The sequence below is a fragment of the Athene noctua genome, chromosome 29, assembly GCF_965140245.1.
Source record: "Athene noctua chromosome 29, bAthNoc1.hap1.1, whole genome shotgun sequence".
Taxonomy (NCBI): Eukaryota; Metazoa; Chordata; class Aves; order Strigiformes; family Strigidae; genus Athene; species Athene noctua.
In genome coordinates, this window is record NC_134065.1 from 3181536 (window position 1) to 3201650 (window position 20115).

The window sequence follows — 20115 nt, forward strand, 5'->3', positions numbered from 1 at the left end:
TGTCAAATTATACCACCTTCTCTGACCCGTGGAGCACATTAGAATATAAGGAGTGTTGTGAGCGCCTGCTGCAACGAATCCTGCTCTCCCCAGGCATCCACCTCGCCCCTGAGAACCCGCAGCCTGGCTCCAAGGTGGATCTGCCTAGTTTAAGCGCTGGGAGAGAGCAAGGTGCAGGGACTTGCCGCAAGGAAAACCCACGCTGACACACAGAAGAGCTTTGACAGCCTCAGGGCGAATCTTTATTTGGCAGCAAAACCATCAAACTCGAAGGGAGGAAAGGAGGGAGGTGGGTGGAGAGGGATGGAGGGGAGAAAATCAGGGGCTGCAGCACTGCGCGGGTGCCCTCGGCTGGGGACCACAGCCCGCCTCAGTGGTGGTGTTGGTGCTGGTGTTTGTGCTGGTGTTGCTGCTGGTCCTCAACTTCGTGGAGGTGTTCGTGGGTGGCGATGGTCACACGGATGATCAGCAGCATCGCCTCGCAGAAGCTGAGCTGCTCGTCCTTGTTGATGTCGAGGTCCTTCATGATTTCGTCGATGGTGACCTTGCTCTTCACGTGCTGCAATGGAAGGGACAGGGTGAGGGCGAAGTCCTGTCAGTCACAGCTCAAACCTTTCCCCGGCCTCGCTGGGACCCTCAGAGATGCCAGCTCCCCAGTTGCTGGGTGCTATGAGTGGTTCCATCCCTGTGTTGTTGTCACCCGTTGCTTTGGGTACAACAATGATTCACCCGTGGCAATAAAGCAATCGGAGAGCAACAGGCCAGCACCACTGCAAGGACACCGTGTGGTGCGGGGACCGACGCTGGCAGCAGCGCTACCTCAGCCACAAACTTCTCCTTTAGTGTGTTGGATTAAAAACACTCCACCTTCCGCTTTAGCAAAGTGAGTTACAAAAAAAAAAAAAAAAAAAAAAAAGGTCTTTTTGGCTGATATTTCTGACATCATAGCTCCTAGATGTCAAAGGAACTCTTGGGCAATGCGATACTGATTTTTGCAGATATGGCGATAAGAGGAAATGTCTGGCTGTGGGTTCACCCAGACCTGTGTGGGTTTCCTTCGTCTGTCTAAAAGGAGCATGGTTGGAAAGTGGCCGTCAGCCGAGGAGGGTCTGGGCAGAAGGTGTTGGGGCAGGAGAGCAGAGTGGGAAGGGGGTGAATTTAGATGCTGGAGAAATTCAAACAGTGGGGTCCTGCCCCACTCCCTCCCCACGTAGACCAGGAGAAACCCTGCGCTGACTCCACTCACCTTCAGGTAGTTCGCAAGCTGCTTCTCAACCAGGAGCTTCAGCTCCTTCTTGGTCAGGGTGTCTCTGTCCCCCTCCCGTCTCGAGTACTGGTGGAAGACATCAATGATGACATCCATGGCCTTCTCCAGCTCAGAGAGCGGTTCCTGGGTCTGGGTGGTCTGGAAGAGAAACAATTACACTGAATAATGTCAGAAGCCACAAGAGAAGGGGAAGTCTGATGTAAACCAGAGAGGCTCGGGAACGGCCACCTGCTTCACACCACATGAGGATGCAGATTGGTTTTGTTCCGTCATTCTTTTGGGGGGATAAATTTGAGCTGTTAGTTTTGAGTTTTCTCTTCTACAAGCCAAAGGAGACCAAAGGGGGGTCACAAGCCTTTGCCTGGTTCTGCTCTGGGATGTGCAACTACAGATAATAGCTGAGCTGATCTCCCCGCCCCGTGCGCCTTCTGTAAGTCAGGTGCTGTTGGAGCGAGGCTCCCAAAACAGCTGGCACCGCAAAAACCTCCGTAGAGATACAGGGTGTGAGATCTGATGTCCAGGAGCCCCTTCAGTGGTCAGACTGTGCTGTGGGGAACCTCTTCCCGGAGGAGACATCTCGCCCGCCTTGGAGTTTGTGCTTGGATGAGCCTGGATAGAGATAATTATCCTCTGCCAACATCTGATGGCAAGGAAAGGCTCCTCAAGGGTCCTTGTACCTCCAGTGGCCCAACCGACGCCTGGAAAAGAGCACGGAGACCTTAAATGCCCGTGTTATCATCAGACTTGCCTTGCTCATCTTGACAAAGTAGCGAGATCCCCTCGGGCTGGAGCGGGGCTGGTCCTGAGCACGGCACCTCTTATAGCCTGGCCATCCGCCTGTGCCACTCCACCCGTTGTGAAATGTCTCTGTTTCATCCAATTCCAGTCCATCTTCATGACATACTTGTGCATTGCTTAAGGCTCTGGGGTAGTTGCTTAAAAGGGGTCTCTGTGGCTTTTCCCGCAAGGTCAGCATCACGGGGGTGGCCAGGGCATGGCCATGTCCCCGCAGCTGGGTCCCCTTCACCCCCTCCACTTGGCTATCGGGGCTGCAATTCTCCATCTCCCAACAGAAGTCCATTCCCTGCGACTTCTTCAATTCCACCTGGTTTTCCCTCCTCCACAGGGATGTCTTTCCATGCCGTGAGGCAAACGAGACACACATCATCATGCCTGCGCTTCTCCGATGAGCCACCGCTGCTTGGCCCCGCAGCATCCCCATCCCCGCAGACCTGGTGCACACAAGCCCCGCGTGGTCCTGGGCACCCAAAATCATCCCACTGTCCCTGGGGTGGCATGGGGGCAGCATGGCCAGGCTTGTCCATGTGACATGGGGACAGGGATGGAGCTGGTGCTGAGGGCAGTGCCCCGGCGCTGGGGGACCATCCCCTGCCTGCAGCAAACAGCTTTTTATGAAAGACAAATAATACGGGGTGGGGCTCCAGGAACTTCATTTCATCTCCTCAGGTTAGCAGCAGCCTGTGCCAAGGGTGGTTTCTCCCCACCCAAGGTATGCTCTGAGCTGTGGAGACCAGGTGTGGCTGAAAGGTGTATTTTTACTTTAGGACTGTGTCCTCACTTTGTGCCTTCTTTTTTTGTTGTTGTTGTTGCTTCTCGGTGTTGCAGAGACCCAGGGCAGGCGCTTCGGCTCAGCGCAGCTAAGACCAGGAGCAAAACGAGATTTTCCAGTGCTTCTTCATTAAAACTCTCTGTCTGCTGGTTCAGCTGACTCGTTTTGAGGTTTGTTTAACCTGCTGAACATGATACTAATCTCAGAAACAAAGTGAAGGCCAAAATAGGGCCATGGACAGGCCTGGGGGGAGCTCCAGGAGCTCCAGACGGGGCAGGACCATGCAGGGAGCTGCTGGGGGATGCGGCCCCAGTCCACACACAGCGGCCACCCGGCCCCCAGATCCTCACTGGTGTGTGGGTGTGTGTGTGTGTGTGCACACTGCATTTCACAACAGGAGGGCTTTGATGCACCAAACAGCGGGAGAAGGGCCGGGGCGTTTCACAACAGGGATGTCAGGGACCATCCGCTCAGTTGCAGAATTTTGTAGCAATTTCAGGAAACCATATTTTTGGTCATTTTATCACCCTGGAGGTGGGGAAGAGCAAGGACGGGTTACAGGGTGTGGGTGGGCCAGCAGTTTCTGAAAGAGGGGTGGTGGCTACACCCTCGGATGTGCCCACCAGGCAGCAGGGATGAGACCCCCAGGTATCTGGGTTTTTTTTTTAATGCCAGTGTAGTCACTAAGGTGACCAGGGAGCCTGGGTATTGCTCAGGGTCACCAAAACATGTCTTACCACTACTTTTTTGCCTGGCTCTGCGGGTCTCCTTGCAGGGGGAGGCTCCCTGTCCAGCCGTGCCCGTAAACCACGCCAAAGTGGCTGCAGCAAGCTGCAATCCTGGCCCCAAGGCCACCGGGGTTGAGCAAACATCTGCTTGCTGGAGCTGCGGAGGCGAAGGAGCGGGAAACAGGTGGCTCGCAAGCAGCCTGGTAGCCACGGCAAGCAAAAAATCTGCTTCAAGGTGACTGGGGTTGGTTGAGCTTGGAGGGCCTGAGCGCTGGCAGGGCACCCCGTGCTTGACAAGGGTTGCAAAACTCTTTCAAAATCCACGTTTACAGGCAAGGGGCTGGCTGATGCAGGAAGAGGGCATGGCAGGGTTTGTCACGATGTGGTTTGTTGTGTTTCACAGCAGGTTTTAGCCCAGGATCAGCACAGGACATATGTCGTGGTTGCTAGGCGTGGTTTTAGCTTGGGGAAGGCAGGGGATGCACCCTGAGCCCTGGCATCTGAGCACCCTTGGGTGTTAACCCCACCAGCGATGCTCTAGCTGCGACCTGGCATGAGGAGCCACCACGGGACCTGGGGCAGCCTGGAGGTTTTCCCACCTTAGAGCTGCAGGGGAAAGGATCTCCCAGTCCTTTAGCTCGAGCCAAAAAGCATGTCTCAGCCGTATCGAACAGCTACAAACTCAGCTGCTTAGGAGGCACCGCCTTGGTGCAGCCCAAAGGGTGCCGAGAGCTGGGTATGGCATAAGTGCTGTAGGGTGCTGGACCCTCTCCAAGCCCTCCTGGAGCTCTGGCAGGTTGCAGGGCTGGAGCTGGCCATTGCACTTGCCCTTCCTGCCTGTGCTGCAACGTGCCAAGTGTTGTTCTTGCTTGTACCGGGGCAGCTGCTTGCTCAGGCCCATGTGGTCGTTGTACCTGAGCATTCAGTGAAGGAAAGAGCTGGCTTACAGTGTGTTTAGTACCCAGAAAAGGTTTGTCGGTGCTGCAAGACATCTCCCAGATGGTTCAGCCAAGTACAAGATGCTTGTGCCCTGCTGGAGCTCGTCAGGGTTTTGGTGAGAATATTTTTACTGGTGGAAAACTCTGAGATGGAAACGATCCGGGCGTTTCATCTTGGCTGGGTAGCAAGTGATTCAGCGGGGTTAGGAGGGAGCACTCTGGGTGACTTGTCTGTGTGGGAAAACTCTGAAACTTGAGAATTCATTGGGATTTAGGGAGAAAATTTTAAATCTCAGAATTTCCCACGGACTAGAAGTTATATATACAGATAGTAACTTCTGTGTATATTTTTTTTCCTAAGAGCACCCTGGCTTGTTCTCTTGGTAAAGGCTGTGTTTTGTTGTGAACTGCTGTTGTCATGGGCATTAATGCATTTTTCCTGCTCATGGGTGATTCTGCATCCAGACGATGCCCTTGGCATGGCCAAGGGGAAAAAGCCGGGTGAGGATGGGCAGAACAGGAGGATTTTCCCCAAGCTAGGCTGGCTCTGCTCTCCCCATCTATACAGAAAACTTCCTCTACCAGGAGAAAAACCTCTAGTACAACTACTATATGTTGCAGCTGACGGTTAAAACCCTTGCAGAGCTCGGGCAGTGTTTTTGAACTGGTCTTCTGGTCATTAATACCCTCCTAACCCGTAAACCCAGCCTTTGTGGTTTGGATTAGTCACTGAGCAACACAGCTCTCGCCCATTCACATCTCGATCGTAAGTCTCTACCTTCACAGGGTTTTTGGGGTGCTTCATTTAGGCAAGCCCCTACCCCCAGCTCCAACAGGACCGTGAATTTGCTGCAGGTGGTGGCCGCCCTCCCCATCCACGAGGCGGATGCGAAGGGGAGTGCTGAGATAGGAAGGACTCAGTGAACTTCAAGTGATGCTTTATTGTCTCACAAGCACGAGGGATTCAAGCAGACAGAGAGCAGCCAGAGCTCAATTCCTATAAACAACCTCTCTGAGAATTTCACGCGTCGTGCGTTGAGACTCAATCCTTGTCTGGTGTACAGCGGTCGTCCTTGTGGATGATGCGATGGGCATCATCGGTCACCTTAGCCAAGACGATGGTGAACTCCTCGAAGGTCAGCTCTTTGTCCTTATTTAAGTCTGTCTCTTTGAAGAGCTTCTTCAAGTATTCGGGCTGGTACCTGCCCTGAAATCAGGGGACAAGACATGTGTTAGCCCGCCCCCTCCCTAGGCTGCACACCCACTGGTGGAAACCGTGTCGGTTTTATTCTTGTATCCCCTGGGAAATGTTTGGAAGCCGCAGGATCACCGTGACCCCTGCAGTTAGCCCCTAGTTAAAATCCCAGATAGGCAGACTCTTGTCCCAAGCGCCTTTGGGGAGTGGCAGGAGGGACGGAGCACACGTGGCCTCACAGCGCACGGTCTGAGCACAGACACACACTCCGTGGACCACAGCCGCGGCGGGGACTGCACCCCATTCCCTCGGGAGCATACCTAGGGGTAACCTCAGCCACATTCCCAGCCCCCCCAAGGAGAGCATCCCTCCGGGGAGCACAGCACAGCTCCTGAGGCACTCACGCAAGCTTGCAGGAAGGTCGGTGCCTGCTCAGTCAGCAGCGTCTTGAAGTCGTTGAAGTTGAGGAGGTCAAGCTCGCCCTCCCGGATGCTGTAACGGTGGTAGACATCCACAATGGTTTTCAGGGCCATCTCCAGGGTGCAGTTTCCGGGGAACTGCCGAGTCTCGGGATGGGCGGTTGCGGTGTGGGTCCTTGCAGACATGGCTGAGCTCTTGAGGTAATGCAGAAACTGTGTGGGGAAACCTCAAAGCCGTGAGATGCATCAAAAATCAGGCACCTCATGCTCTTGGCCCTCACCCAGGCACCCCAAGGGGCTTGAGCTGCACCTCCCCAGCCTACAGCAGCTCTGCACCAGAAGACTTATCTCGCCAGGGCTGAGCAGTGCCCAGCGTGCCCAGGGGCAGTCGGCAGCTCCTCGGCGCTGAGCAGGTAACAAGTGGTTTTAGGAACATTGCAGTTTTACAGCATCACCCAACTGCCTCCAATTTTAGCTTCACCCACGAAGCAGCTTCTTCTTACTGACCTGGAGGCATTTGTCGGGCAAGTCAGACAAACCCATCAGGCTGTAGCCGCGTTATCTCTGCCTACCCACTGACAGCAAGGATGACTTCAAGGCAGGGAGCACGGTTCAGGGACAGGCTCCGTGGCAGCCTCTGCCTGACCTCCTCCTCCATCCATGAATCTCCCTCCTCTTTGGGCTGCAAACCTTTTTCACCTCAGACACTGAGCACAGAGATTCTAGTCTCTGCTGGGTGCCACCGTGACACCCCCAAAGGGCTCTCTCCTTGCCAGTGGAAACAGTTTCACCTCCGCTAAAGACGGCACAGAAATGCCATTAAATTATGCTGGTCTTTTTGTAGCCAAAACCAAGTAGAAAGCATCACCCTGGAATAAAACAGGCATGGCATCTTCGAAATAATTCCTCCCTCATCTTACTTCCTGCAAGAAGCGTTGCAGTGTTACTTACCCTTTTCTCCAAGGAGGGTTTGCAGCGGATGGGTCTGTTGAAGTGATCCGAGAGCCTGGGTAGCCCTTTTATAGATGTCTGAGATCCTCTTTCATCAGAGATGGTGACACACCTGCTGCAAGCAACAGCTTGAGTTAGCATTTCCCGCACCTGGAAATTGCAAGGTGGGAACTTCTGAACCCCTCCCGGCCTCATACTTCTGCACATAGTTCCTGGTTGCACCCACCAGGCTTTGGAAATGTTGTTCTTCCACCCCACCGTCACCTCCGACGGGGCTGAACCGCTCGTGTGCGGGGCAAAGAATGGAAAAAACACTGGACGTACCGCCACACCTCAACGTGAGCGTAAAGGGCACGACCGTCTCGGCAGGACTTGACCAAACTTTGCAAGTTTTGCAACGTGCTGAAAATTTTGCACGCCCTCATGCCAGTGTAGGAAAAAAAAAAAAAAAAAAAAAATTGGGTTGTTTCAGAGAGACGCGGATAAATTTGTTCCTTGGTTGTTTTTTAATGTGCTTCTACTATCTTAATTGGTTGGACACTAGCAAAGATGAAGGCAGCATCTGCCTTTTAATAAATTGTTTTCCACACTCTTTTCCATTGTTTCTTATTTTCACACCACTTGTACCAGACTTTTCCTCTTGCTCCAGAAACTTCATGGAGGAAACTGGGCGTAAAACACGGAAGACAAAAATTGAGATCAATGTCTTTACCGGTTGGAGCATTAACTAGCAAGTGTTTTGCAACTGTCACCTCTGTGCCACCCATCTTGCGTTAGCAGAACAGGTACTAGAAGAACGAAGAGATTATCAAAATATAAAAATAAGACACTAGATTCCAGGAAGAGGGTAGAAAAACAAAAGGGTAACCATTCCTGTTTGAGGATGCTTCTTGCATGTCCCGAGGGCAATATCAAGAACTGTTGCATGAGTTTTATTCTGGTATCCCTGACTCATTTTATATCTTTTTTTTTTTTTTTTTTTTGTTTTCTTGCTCTACTCATTAGTGACTGACAATCCAAAAGGACATCCTCATTCCCCAGCTGGCCTTGCAAAGCGTGGGCCGAACCTGGGGTTTGTCCTGTGCACTTGTACAGTCCCCATGAGGACACACCTGTGGGCTCTGAATTCCCGTCTTTCCCGGACGCGTTCCCTAAAACATGCAGCGGAGGCAGCCCGGGATGCCCAACCCTGCAAGGATGGTGACGCCCAACTGACACCCACGTGCAGGACAGTGGATAATGTCTGTTTCTGGGGGTCAAGGGCTGCTCCCCGATGGCAAAACTGGAGCCAGAGTGATCGGCTGTGTCATCGAGTGCAAATAATAGCCCCATGCTTCCTTTCGCAGCTTGGTTTCATGTGGGACACAATTCTGGTTTCAGCTGATATCAGGAATGTTGGGATGTCCTGAGCCTGGGGGTTTTCCACTCAGTGCACAGTCACTGGCAGACACAGGAGCTTTTTCCTGCTCAGGTCTCTGTTCCCCAGGAGCCTGCGGTGGATTGCAAATATGCTGTGACCTGACAGGTTGTTGCCCCACACTAGCAAAACCACTCAACTTTACTGCGTAGAGTTAACACCAGCTTTCCAGAGCCCCTCAGCCTCATCCTGTGCTGTGTCAGGGCTTGCAAGATAAGCGCTGGGTGCTCTGCGGGTTGCAAAAGCATTGCACGCACCCCCAGGATGCTGCACCCCCAGGTCTGGAGCTGGGTCTTGGCGGTCACCTGGGGAAGCAGCCCCTTGGCTGTGCTGCACCCCTGGCATGTCCTGGAGCTGGTGCAAAGAGGGACTGGGACAACCAGGGCTGAGGACGCTCTCGTGCAGCCACTGGCTGCCCCTACCCGGGAACCTCCGCAGCGTGATGGGGTGCTCCGCACCCCGCTGTCTGCTGAGGCGAAGGGTGCTGGGGCCACCCACCCTGCGCAGGGAACCCGAGGAGACTGGGGAAGGCAGCGGGAGTGTGCCGGGATCCGACACGCCTCAGGATGGGGAGCTCCCCCAGCCTGCGCTGCTCAGCTGGGACCCGGCAGCGCTGTTGTCCTGGCTCCCCGCTCTGCAGGGAGCAGGGTTCCCCCCTCCTGCTCTCCCTTTCCCACTGCTTCTCCAGTTCAATCTGTGTTTACCCCCGCCCCCCAGCCATGTTGCATCCTCCCTGGAGACAACAGGACACATTACAGATGCATTCGGTGCTTGAAGAAATTTTATTTCAGGGCCATAGACAGAGGCAGATGACAAAGCTTTGGTTGCAGGTTTGTGCTCGTGGACAATAGAAGGGATGATGCTGCTGGAAGAGAACGATCCCTTGGGCAAAATTACCCTGGAAACCGCTTCATTTGCGGGGACCGTGGCCGTGGTCATGGCCGTGGTCGTGGCCGTGGTCGTGGCCATGGTCATGGCCGTGACCAGCATGTGGATGCTTGTGTGACCTGTTGTGAGCATCAATGACTACAAGATTCAGCGTGGTCAGGAACTCGGTGAACTTCAGGCGACCATCATGGTTCCCGTCTGCTCTGGTGTAGAGCGTGTTTATGAAATCATCAATGGATGTGTTAGGCTGCAGCAGGAAAAAACATGAAAAAGAGTCAGCCTGAAGCACCGCGGGGTTTAGGGGTCACCTGCCAGCCCGCAGCTACGGCAAGAGGCTCACCCAGCAGGGATTGCATGGTTTCAGGGAAATCCTAGAAAAAAAACCTCCCTCCCCTTTGGGAGCCTCTCAGCCACTCCCATGCCCCAAGAAGGCTGCCGCTCCTGCGAGCTCTCGCCAGTGTTAGGAGAGCTGGGCCAAGCTCGGCTCTTACCGGCATGGTGTTGGAGATGAAGGGCTTGGCGTTCTCCTTCAGCAGCTGCGAGAACTCGTCCTTGCTCAGGTAGTCATCTATGGGGTTCTTGATGGCGTACTGGTGGTAGATGTTGATGACGCACTCCAAGGCGAGCTCCAGGTCAGTTTTCATCTCGCTAGGAAAGGACAAGCAGCAAAAAGGTTAAAGCCCATCGGAGGAGAACGACTGTCCTCTCCTCCGGGAGCCCCAGGTGGGCTCCAGCCGCCCGGGGGAGGGGGGTCAGGCTCATCCCAGTGACACTTCGAGCAGCACGAAGCCTGGAGTCACCGTTTGACAAGGACCTACTTACCTACGAGCAGTGCTGGGGCTGACTTCTGCAGACGATGGGGCTCGGGAGGAGAGGAGCGGGCAGGAGCAGTGACGGCGCGGTGGAGGTAAGGTCTCTTTTATAGTCTCCCTGAGCTATGATTTGTGACACCCTCAAATTTCCTTCGGGGCAATAACCCCAGGAATTGTGCAAGGCTACACAGCACGCCCAGGCGGCAATTTCTTACCTGGCTCCAGGAACTGACTGCTCCCACTCTTAACGAGGGAGGGGACACCCCAAACTCGTTAAGGCAAAACAAGGAAACACCAAAAGAGACATTTTCAGGGAACCAGCATTGTGGGTCAGTGATGGAGCAGGGTCTTTCCCAGGAGCTGAGAAGTTCCTGTAAAGTTTGCGGGTCTTTGCAGAGATGACGAAAGAGGAATTTTTTTCCAGATCACATAACAGGTGCTGGGTGAGGGTCTCCAGTGGGATGATGCTGGTTTTTTCCCAATGGGAAATGTGCTTCATCACTCCTGTATCTGCCCTGACGCTGTTGAATTTGGCTGGAGGTGTGCTCTCTGCCCCCAGCACGCTGCTGCACAGGTGCTGGGGCATGGCCAACGCATCCCACCCCCCTGTCACCCCCCTCCAAAATCATGAACAACATTAACCCTGAATCATTTCCTAGCAGCTATTTGAGGAGCCAAGAAAGACATTACAAATCTGGGCACGCCAGAGTGCCGGAAACCTGCCAGCCAGTCTCAGGAGGTGGCATTTCCCAGCAGCTGTAATTGCTGCCTGATGATAACCGAGGACATTGGCAACTGCTGCCCATTCCCGGCATCGGCTGGGTGCTGCCACGTGTGAGAGATCCCATGATGTTCCCAGTGCCTGGTACGGGCTGCTAAACCCTGCGTGTCTTGGGGGAAAGCCAGTCTGAGGGGGGCTGGTGAGGAGCCGCTGCCTGAGGATCCCCAAGCCCTTCGCCCCAAATCCATGCTTGGTGGGACCGGCACAGCAAAAAAACCCGTGCTGGTCATTAAGGCTTCTAGGAGATGGGAAGGACGGCAGTGGCGAAACATCCCCCTGTCAGTCTGCTCATCTAGGAGCATGAGGAACTGGTGCCAGAAAAAGCCAAAATTGCAAAAGAGTGAAACAAAGGGACAGGTTGTGTGATGGAGATGGGCGCGTCCTCCTCAGGAAGGGGAGCCACGCAGGGCTGATCGGCGGGACACGGGTGCACCGTCAGCAAGGCGTGACGGGACACGCTTTGGGAGGTGTGAAAGGGCGTGTCTGTGCCACGTGGGGAGGTGGGAGGAGACACACACGCACCGTGGGGCTGGCAAGGAGGGACAGGAACGCACCGTGGGTCTTCACGCTGTCATTTGTTGCCCAGCCTGCCACGGAAGCCACGTGCCCACAAGCCACAGCATGGACCGGGCCATGACAGGCCACGTTCCAGTGCAAGAGCCGCTGTGGGGTGTCGGTACCTGCTCCGTGGTCAACTGCAGCCACGGGGCTGGGAGCGTTGGTGCCGCAGGGATGGAGCCTGTACAGCCCTGAGGGGGTGGTGGCGGGGCGGTGACAGGGGTGTCGATGGATGCAGGCGGGGTGGGATGCCTGCAAACAGCATCATGTCAGCTTCAAATATTCACAAAAAGGGCCAAGGGTGCGTGGGGGGGGGTCCCTTTCGCCTGCCTCTGGGATGTGAGTGTGGTGCAGCCACGTTCTCGGGTGTTTCGCTGAGCCTGGAGGGACGGGTGTGGTTTTTTTTTACCTAATATTGATGTTTGGGTGAGTGCTGGATCTCAGAAGCTGGGGTTTGGGGAACAACCCCTACATTCTCCATTTAGGGGAGCAGGAGGATGAGCTTCAACCCCAGTCTCCTGCCAAACCAGCCCTTGCAAAGCCGAGGGTGCGGCGCCTGGGTGGGAGTCCCGGTCAGAGCATCACCAGCACCCAACAGGATCCATCTGCGGGGACATGAGCACTGGGAGCAGCCCTTGGCCACGTCCCACCCACCCCCTCTGCAAGAGACAAAACAGCGCCATCCATGAGGTTTTAATTTATTTAAGGTTTATTTAAGTTCAAAAATGACCAGAAACACAGCAACAAAACTTTACAATAGGACATTACAAAAAAACTTTACAAAAGGACCCCAAAAGCCCCTGGGGACCCTTGTCCCAACGGCTGGCCCAGCTCTACATTTTGCATTCCTACAGAGAGTTGCTGCAGATCATGGCCAGCGCCCTCGGGAAGGGGGATAAACCCCTTTTAGGATACACCATACTCCTAAAATTCACTCCCTCATCTTTGTTGTGGTCCAGGTCTGGTCCCCGTCACAGCTGTGGGCAGCGCGGGGGGCAGAGGGGAGCTCAGCAAGCGGCCGGGAGCTGATCCAGCTGTGGGGCAAGGAGCAGGGAGCACCCAGGGCATCGCTCCCTCTCCGCCCCTGGGGATGCTCTGCAGCCCTCCAGCCTGCTCTGGTGCCAGCAGGGCCGAGGGGGGGCAAAGCCCATCCAGACCCAGCTCAGCGCAGCCCCCAGAATCTGGCCCGGGGCGGGCAGGGGGCTGCCCCACACCCCCACCGTTGTGCCACTCTGGGGTGTTGAATCACCTGGGGCTGGTGACTGCAGGGTGACTCACGGACACAGCCCAAATGTGGCTCCCAGTTGCCTCCACATGTAGCCCCGGGGCTGGCGGAGGGGGCATCTGGCAGGGGGGCGCCACAAAACCGGAGCGGGATGAAGAGAAGCCTTTGTGGCATCTCGGCTGGCCGGTTGTCTCTGGAAGCAGCCCCGAGCTGACTGAGCAAGGTCCGGCTCCCAGCGGGCTGCGGGGGACGGACATCCACATCTGGAAGGGGCATGCTACACATCTGGAGCCCGGCACGCAAGCCCGGGTTGGCTCCAGCTGTTCAGTGGGGGGAAAAAGGGGATGAGGGGGAGAAAATGGAGACTCAGAGGCGTGAGCCAGGCAGGGTCTGGGCGCTGTGGCTGCGTGGCTCCTCACGTTTGTAGCCACGGGCTGAGTCCTCCCGCGCTGGCGGCCCGGGAGGGCTGGCTGGGTGCGCAGGGAAGTCAGTGCTCTGCACGCCACAACCCCTCCCCGAGCAGGAACGCTGCTGAAACCCCGCTCCCCGGGGATTCGCTTGGGGTGGGAAGGGACAAGAGTCCTGGGTGACTTCCCGAGGCGGTAAGTCCTGCCCTAAGGGCAGCAGGTGGGGGGACAGACGTTGACCCCGTGTGAGCTTAATTACGGTGGATAAAAAAGATTTGTTCACCCGTCACTGTTACCACAGCCCCGGTCGGAGGCATTAGTCCCTGCGAAAGCTCCCGCCTCGCCTTGCACGGCCACGAAGCCGTTATCGGGGCTGCAGGGTGCGGTGCTGCCGGGCAGGGCCTGCTGCTGACTCACACCAGCGTGGCCGGCCGGATTCAGCCCTGCGGGCGGTTTACGAGGGCTCGGGGAACGCCGTGTCCGTGCCGCAACGCAGCAAACTCCAGCTCGGAAGAGCCCTTGGTCTGGCTCCTCATCCCATTCCTGCAACGCTCACACGGAAAGGAAACGGGGTTTTCCCCCCCCCTGCCTCCCCACAACGTGACAGCACCCCCGTTGCTGGGGCAAGAAACCCCCATTACAAAGCATGCAGAGGATTTTGTTGAAAACAACGTTTATTGAAAGAACATCGGGAAGACAGCAGGAGGGTCGTGGGGGCAGCGGTGCGGCCCGGGGCCCGTGCCCCACGCTCACTTCTTGCGTGGCATCTTGTCGGGGCAGTCCTGGAAGAAGTCGTTGCACATCATGGCCATGCAGGCCAGGAAGGTCACGTACTCTTGGAAATCCACCTCGCTGTCGCTGTTGCTGTCCAGGTTGCGCATGAGCTGCTGTAAACTGGCCTCGCTGGTTTGTCTCTGCCCAGGGATGAGAGAGGGGTTAAAACGGGGGGAGTTGCATCAAGGGCCACATCCCTGAGTGCCAGCATCGCCCATGGGACGTGGCACCCCCTGCCCCACACTTACGCTGAAGCTGGGCAGCTCCTTCATGAGCAGGTCCTTGAGCTCCTGCTTGCTGAGCTTGTATTTGTCCCCCTCCTTCCCCGAGTACTTGTGGAAGGTGGCGACCATCACGGCCAGCGCCTGCTCCAGGGGACACGCCATGGGGGACACCAGCAAGCCTGGAGGTACCGACAGCACAAGCAGGTGAGAGCAGAGTTCAGCATGCCCAGACACCCCCATCCATGCTGGGGGGGGCGTCTCCCCCAGCTCCCCAGCCTGTACAGGCTGCTCTGGTGCCCCACTCCCGGGCATGCACTGGGATGCATCACCGTTTCCTCCCTAATTTCATCCTCCCGCTAGCAGCCAGGCTGGGCGTTGCCGTTTTGCCCCAGTACTGAGTAACCTCCAAAAAAGCCACGCCGGAGGGGAGAACATGGGGGGAGGCAGCAGCCCCCTCCTGCCCCAGCCGGGTGGGGAAGGGGCACACGTGCTTCTCCAGCTCTCGGAGGTGAAATGCAGCCCTCGAGCTTGGCTGGCTGCGGTGGGAGCATCATGCTCGACACCCCAGGGGAAAACCTCTGTAGGGGAGACCCCACTGCGGGATGGGGCAGCTGCGCCATCGGCAACATCTGGAGGGCATCTGGAGGGCGGGCAGGATGAGGGGGAACAGAGTATCCTAGGAAAAATCCAACTCACCGACAGCTCAAAGGGAACAGCCGAGGACGGGCAGGGCGGGAGGCGAGCCGGCGTCAGGCCACGGCATTTATAGCCCCGCCTGGGACACCTCCCTCGCTACCCGGGTGGGAAGGCACCAATGCTGATCCAGCGCCTGCCTGGACATTGGTTGGCACAGGAGGAGAGGAAACCCTGGGAGCAGCCCTGCCCCCGCCCCCCCCAAACCATCCTGTCCCGTGTTGCCAAGGGGGCTGGTTTGGGTTAGAAAGAGCAAAATGTGCCCCCGGGACTGGACGGGGACCACCTGGTGGAGGAGAATCCCTCGGGACACGGGATGAAGCAAGGGCCGTGGTGGGCACATCGCCCCACGACGGTGCGGGGCGAGATGTCCCCGCAGGGTGGTTTTGGCAGCATCCCCAGGGATGTCTGGAGCCGCACAAACCCGAGCGGGGTTTGTCCACAGCTTTGTTTTTATGCTGGAGTTTGAGTCTGGGTGAGGGTTTGTTGTTGGGGGTTTTTTTTGGGTTGGGTTTTTTTTTCTGTTTTTAACTCGACTGCCAGCCATTTCTGTTTCCTAACTGCGAGGGCAGTGCGTCACAACGCCCCGTTGTGTAACGGAGCGCTATTTTGGAATCTGCATGTCCCGGGCACGTGTCAGGGAAGTGCAGGAGAAAGCCAGAAGCCGGCAGTTTGCAGCTCCCTGCCGTGGGACGAGCTGGCTCTTCGCCATGGTGGAAGGTCTGACAAATACCCTGAATGTCCCCGAGCTTGGCTGAGCCCCCTCAGGACAAAGGCACCTGCTGCTGCGGAGACCAGAGGGAAAAAACCACGGGGGTGAAGCCCCACTGCTGGCTCCAGTTTCCTCCGATGCCCAGTGGGACGCAAAACCTCATCAAACACCTTTAACACTTTTGTTTCAGGACTGTTTTGGCAAAATAAACCCCCCAAGCGCAAACCTCATCTCTCTGTTAGCAAGTGTAAAGTGGTGTAAATTATTGGGAGGGGGCAGAAGCTCCTGGGGGCTCTTTATAAAGACCCTGGGAAGGGGCAGAGCGAAGTCTGGAGCTGCTGGGGAGGTGTCGGAAGGATTTGGGGGCTCAGGGAGGACTTGGGGGTTCAGGGATTGGCTCTGCCAGGGGTCTGCTTTGCTATGCAAAGATGCAGAGACTTTGTGAGGGGTTTTTGAATGTGGGGTGGTTTCTCCGGTGGTTTGGGGCCTCTGGGGAAAGCTGCAGAGCAGCTGCAGCACCTTCAGCAAACCAGCCCAGACCTGCCAGGAGCCGCTGCAGCTGCGGGGACGTGACGGGGGGGGACGACGGGCAGGCCCTGTGCTTCCCCAGGCAGTGCCACAGGCTGACGTGCTCAGGAAACGGTGGTTTGTCTGCAGCCCCACGGCTCCATGGTAAACCCGGGGGGCTCAGATTGACCTTCTCCCAGTCCCCCAGCATGGGCTCATCCACATCCCGGCAGGGCCAGGGGTCTCCTCCAGCTGACCTCTGCGGGAACTGGGGACACGCTCTCGCTTTTGTGCTGTGGACAGACCTTGCATCTCGCTGTCTGGTTCTTCCAGATCAACTTTCTCTTCCCCAAATCCAATTCATCACCCAGGGCAGCTCCTGCCAACCTACAAACCAAGCTGGGCTCAGGGAATTGCGTATGTTTTGAGCTAAACACGCACTGGAGCTCTCCCCGAGCCAGCAAGGACCGTTTGAGGGGGGGAATGTCCGAGTGCGTTACTTGGAGGCGGCGCTGAACTGTTTTGCTCAGCCTTTTCCAAAAAAATGCCTCCCCGGGCTGAGTCGAACCGTGGAAAATCCCACGGAGCTGGAGGAAGGCATGAGTCACCCAGCTGCCCGCTAACCTTTGGCGCACAAAACCCTGCCGGTGCACACCCAAGGCTTTGGAAAAGCTTTTATTGAAAGCCCCGCGGTGATGCTGTGGGCCGCGGGGGTCACTTCTTGCGGGGCTGCTTGGCGGGGCCGTCCTTGAAGAACTCGTTGAAGCCCATGGTGATGCAGGCCAGGAAGCAGACGTACTCCTTAAAGTCCACCTCGCTGTCCTTGTTGTGGTCCAGGTCGTTCATGAGCCTCTTGAACTCCGCTTCATCCATTTGTTTCTACGAGCGGGGAGAGCACGAGGGGGGTAAAAGGTTTTGGGGTGCACGGATGAGTGAGGTGTTTCCCCGTCCAGCCCTGCTGCTATCAAGGAAGGATGTAAAAAGCCTGGGCTTCCCTCCCCCTGCCTTGAAGGAGGCTTTTCTCTCTGTCTTTGGGAGGAGGTGGCCTTGAGAAATGCAGGTGGCTTACCCTTGATCTGGGGGATGCTGGCCCAGCTACAACAAATATGCCTCTCGATCCCGGAAAAATTTGGCGAAAAATTATCTCTTTGCTCCTCCCAATTTAAACCACAAGCCAGAAGGGGAAGTAGGGGTTAAAAAAGGATTTTTTAAAAAATTGAAATTGGAGCATGATTTTCTTTGCCAATCAAAATATTTCTGTGGGTTTAAGGAAGCCAAGTTTCCTTTCGGTCTGAGCATGCTCCAGCTCGGGTCCTGCTGGCCTCATCCCTCCCGCTCCTCACCCTGGAGCACGAGGTCTCAGCGTGTCACGTGTGGGCCCCTCCATCGTCCATGCATTGGGGAAACGCAGACACCACCTCAATTCAACCCGGTTTGCACCGTGCCAGGTGGAAAAACCCAAGGCTGGTTTGTTCCTGCTCCTACAACACCTCCCGCCCGCACCTGAACGCCTCCAAAGGGTGCAAAAGGGATGAGCCCCCCCACCCGGCCCCCCCCCAGCCACTTACGCTCCCAAAGATGGGCAGCTCGTTGCTCAGCAGCTCCTTGAGCTCCGCTTTGCTGAGCTTGAACTTGTCCCCTTCCTTCCCCGAGTATTTGTGGAAGGTGGTCACCATCACGGCCAGCGCCTGCTCCAGGGGACACGCCATCGCCAGCCTCCTGCTCGCCTGGGGGGCAGAGCACCGGGGACAGGCTCAGGGCAGGCAACGGGGGTCCGTCCCCCCCCCACCCTGCCCAGATTGGTCCGTGATGCTGCAGAGGGGCAGCTGCACCCCCGGCGCCTCTCGGGGAGGCATTTTGCGGCGCAGCCACTGCTGGGTGAGTTGCGACCGGGGAGCAAAGCTGCGCAACAGGCGACGAGTGAGGAAAGGGAGCGGAGACTCACCGGGATCGGCGCGGATGAGGCAGCAGCGAGGAGCTGGGGTGCTGCAGCCGGGGCGCGATGGGCATTTATAGCCCAGGCGGGGTGGCACTGCCCAGCGCGCCCCACGCAGCCCCTCGCCTCCAGGCTTTCCCAGCAGCTCCATGCAGGCAGTTTCGCCCGCGCCTCATTTTTGCCTAACGAACTGTGTGATTCCATTAGTGGGAGAGGTGGGTGGGTTTGGGTGCTGTTGGGAGGAGCGGTCAGACCTACTGGGAAAGACTGGGGACCAAGGCACAAGCCAAGGGATGGGCGCAGGGACTGGGAAGGGCTGGGGCTTCCCCGAGAAAGTGGTCACCAGCTCACATCCCCACCTAAGCCATCACTGTACTGTCCCCCACACCACCAGCTCGCTCTCTGGGTGGCCCCAGTCTCCCCAGGATAAGTGCTGCCATCCCAGTGACCCCAGTACGAGTGGGACTGGGGACGTGACAGCCGTTTTATTCGAGCCACGGGCTGGGGCTCGATGCCAGCTGGCAGGACCACGAGCCCCAGTGCACAGGTCACTGCAGAGCCCGCTGCGGCAGGCCAGGAGGAGCACGTACTCCTTGAAGTCCATCGCGTTGTCCTTGTCCTCCAGGTCCTTCAGCAGCACCCAGAGCTCGTCCAGTTGTTCCTGGCACAGAGCATCAGCGGGGTCAAGGACAGCGCTCGCTGGCCACAGTGGTTTCAGCAGATGGGGGCAACCTGTTTCAGGGAGGAGCGAGCCCTTCCCTGACCCCTACCTCGTCCCCAGTGGTGGGGAGAGACGTGAGGATGCTGGTGGGGCTCGGTCCTGGGTGTCCTCACGCTCACTGCCATGAAGCTGGGCAGCTCCTTCAGCTCAGGGCACTTGTCACCCTCCTGGCCCAGAGCACACGGGGAAGGTGGCAGTGACAGAGGCCAGGGCTTGTTCCAGGGTGGTGGCCATCCTGGCAGGGGGCTGCTTCTGAGGGAGCTTGAGGGCACCGTTTTTCTTTGCAAACCCCCAGTTACATTTGCGTTGTCACCCATCCACAAGAGCCTGTTTGGTTTGGAGAAGTCAGCCAGGGTAAATTTAAATCCTCGTCTGGAGAAACCCAAGGTGGCCTGGCCTTGAGCGTCTCCAAGTCAGCCAACCTTTCAGCCTTTGGTGACAGCAGGGGAAACATGTCTTCCCCCTCCCAGAGATGCGGCAGCTGGAGAGGACCATGGGGGAACATATTTGGGGCATTTTCTGAAATCTTGCAAGTCTTGCAGCACGTGGGGCCCTCGAGGCTGGTGCACCAGCAGGGCTGGGTTAGCAGCTGGCGCAGGGCGCCTGGAGCTGATCCCGCCGGGAGCACGAGGACAGGACCGTGGGTTTGAGCTCCCTAAATCGGGGCCAGCTGCAGAGCCTGGCAGCCCCATCCCTGCTCCATGGCCCCACAGCGTCTCCCTCCCTCCCTGCCTGCCATATGGTGCCCTGCAAAGTGCCCCCAGGGCTTTCCAGGAGCACCCAAGGGTGCAGCTGCCAAGCGCGGGGGCCCACAAACCACCCCCTGCCCACGCAGACACCCGTGCAACGCTCCCTCCGACACGCCGGTGCCCTGCACACTGGTGCATGGCAGCAGCCCCTCCCGTGCCCCCCCCTCACTTCCCCATGCACCCCTGTTTGCTCCAGGGAGCTCTGGGGTGTTCAGAGCCCCAGCCCGGATGCCCGGGTGCTGCGGGGGAGCGTGCACGAGGGGAGGGACATCCTGAATTGTTTCCGTGCGCTGCAGCCAATTTGCGTCTAGAAATGAGATGGCGGGGGCTGGTTGCCCCTCTACCCTGAGGGTCCTTTCTGGAGAGAGCCCAAGACTCTACCCAGGATCCCGTCGGATCGCTGGGATCCCGTGTGAGCAGCCGGGGACAGCGCCCAGCCGAGCCCCGCTCACCCCATAAGCCAGGGTGTGAGTCACGAGCCCTGCCCTCGCCCAAGAGGGATTCCTCCACCGTGACTCAGCCGCAGCCCTGCCCCGCTGCGCCGTCTCCCACGGAGACACCCCCAGTTTGCCCAGGACCCCCAGTGCTGCAGGGCGGGGGAAGGTGGACTGCACGGGCGGGGGGACAGGCAGGAGCCAGCGAT

General features: G+C 57.2%; 5 protein-coding genes across 5 annotated transcripts; all 5 read right to left on the bottom strand.

The window, feature by feature from the left end:
* Nucleotides 1-215: 215 nt before the first annotated feature.
* On the bottom strand, nt 216-2115 carry LOC141971624 (protein MRP-126-like). Its single transcript, XM_074929104.1, has 3 exons — nt 2016-2115; nt 1247-1405; nt 216-559 (listed from the first exon to the last, which is right to left on the bottom strand). The coding sequence occupies exons 1-3, from the start codon at nt 2022-2024 to the stop codon at nt 371-373; spliced, it is 357 nt and encodes a 118-aa protein (XP_074785205.1). The 5' UTR covers nt 2025-2115; the 3' UTR covers nt 216-370.
* Nucleotides 2116-5545: 3430 nt separating this feature from the next.
* LOC141971453 (protein S100-A12-like) lies at nt 5546-7209 on the bottom strand. Its single transcript, XM_074928792.1, has 3 exons — nt 7069-7209; nt 6103-6330; nt 5546-5710 (listed from the first exon to the last, which is right to left on the bottom strand). The coding sequence occupies exons 1-3, from the start codon at nt 7207-7209 to the stop codon at nt 5546-5548; spliced, it is 534 nt and encodes a 177-aa protein (XP_074784893.1).
* Nucleotides 7210-9348: 2139 nt separating this feature from the next.
* On the bottom strand, nt 9349-10290 carry LOC141971784 (protein S100-A12-like). The gene is made up of 3 exons (XM_074929374.1): nt 10196-10290; nt 9865-10021; nt 9349-9620 (listed from the first exon to the last, which is right to left on the bottom strand). The coding sequence occupies exons 2-3, from the start codon at nt 10015-10017 to the stop codon at nt 9396-9398; spliced, it is 378 nt and encodes a 125-aa protein (XP_074785475.1). The 5' UTR covers nt 10018-10021; nt 10196-10290; the 3' UTR covers nt 9349-9395.
* A 3522-nt stretch (nt 10291-13812) lies between these two features.
* On the bottom strand, nt 13813-14961 carry LOC141971522 (protein S100-A4-like). The gene is made up of 3 exons (XM_074928924.1): nt 14851-14961; nt 14179-14333; nt 13813-14070 (listed from the first exon to the last, which is right to left on the bottom strand). The coding sequence occupies exons 2-3, from the start codon at nt 14314-14316 to the stop codon at nt 13906-13908; spliced, it is 303 nt and encodes a 100-aa protein (XP_074785025.1). The 5' UTR covers nt 14317-14333; nt 14851-14961; the 3' UTR covers nt 13813-13905.
* A 1819-nt stretch (nt 14962-16780) lies between these two features.
* Nucleotides 16781-17775, bottom strand: LOC141971523 (protein S100-A4-like). Its single transcript, XM_074928925.1, has 2 exons — nt 17635-17775; nt 16781-16945 (listed from the first exon to the last, which is right to left on the bottom strand). Exons 1-2 carry the CDS (start codon nt 17773-17775, stop codon nt 16781-16783), a joined length of 306 nt encoding a protein of 101 aa, XP_074785026.1.
* Nucleotides 17776-20115: the final 2340 nt, after the last annotated feature.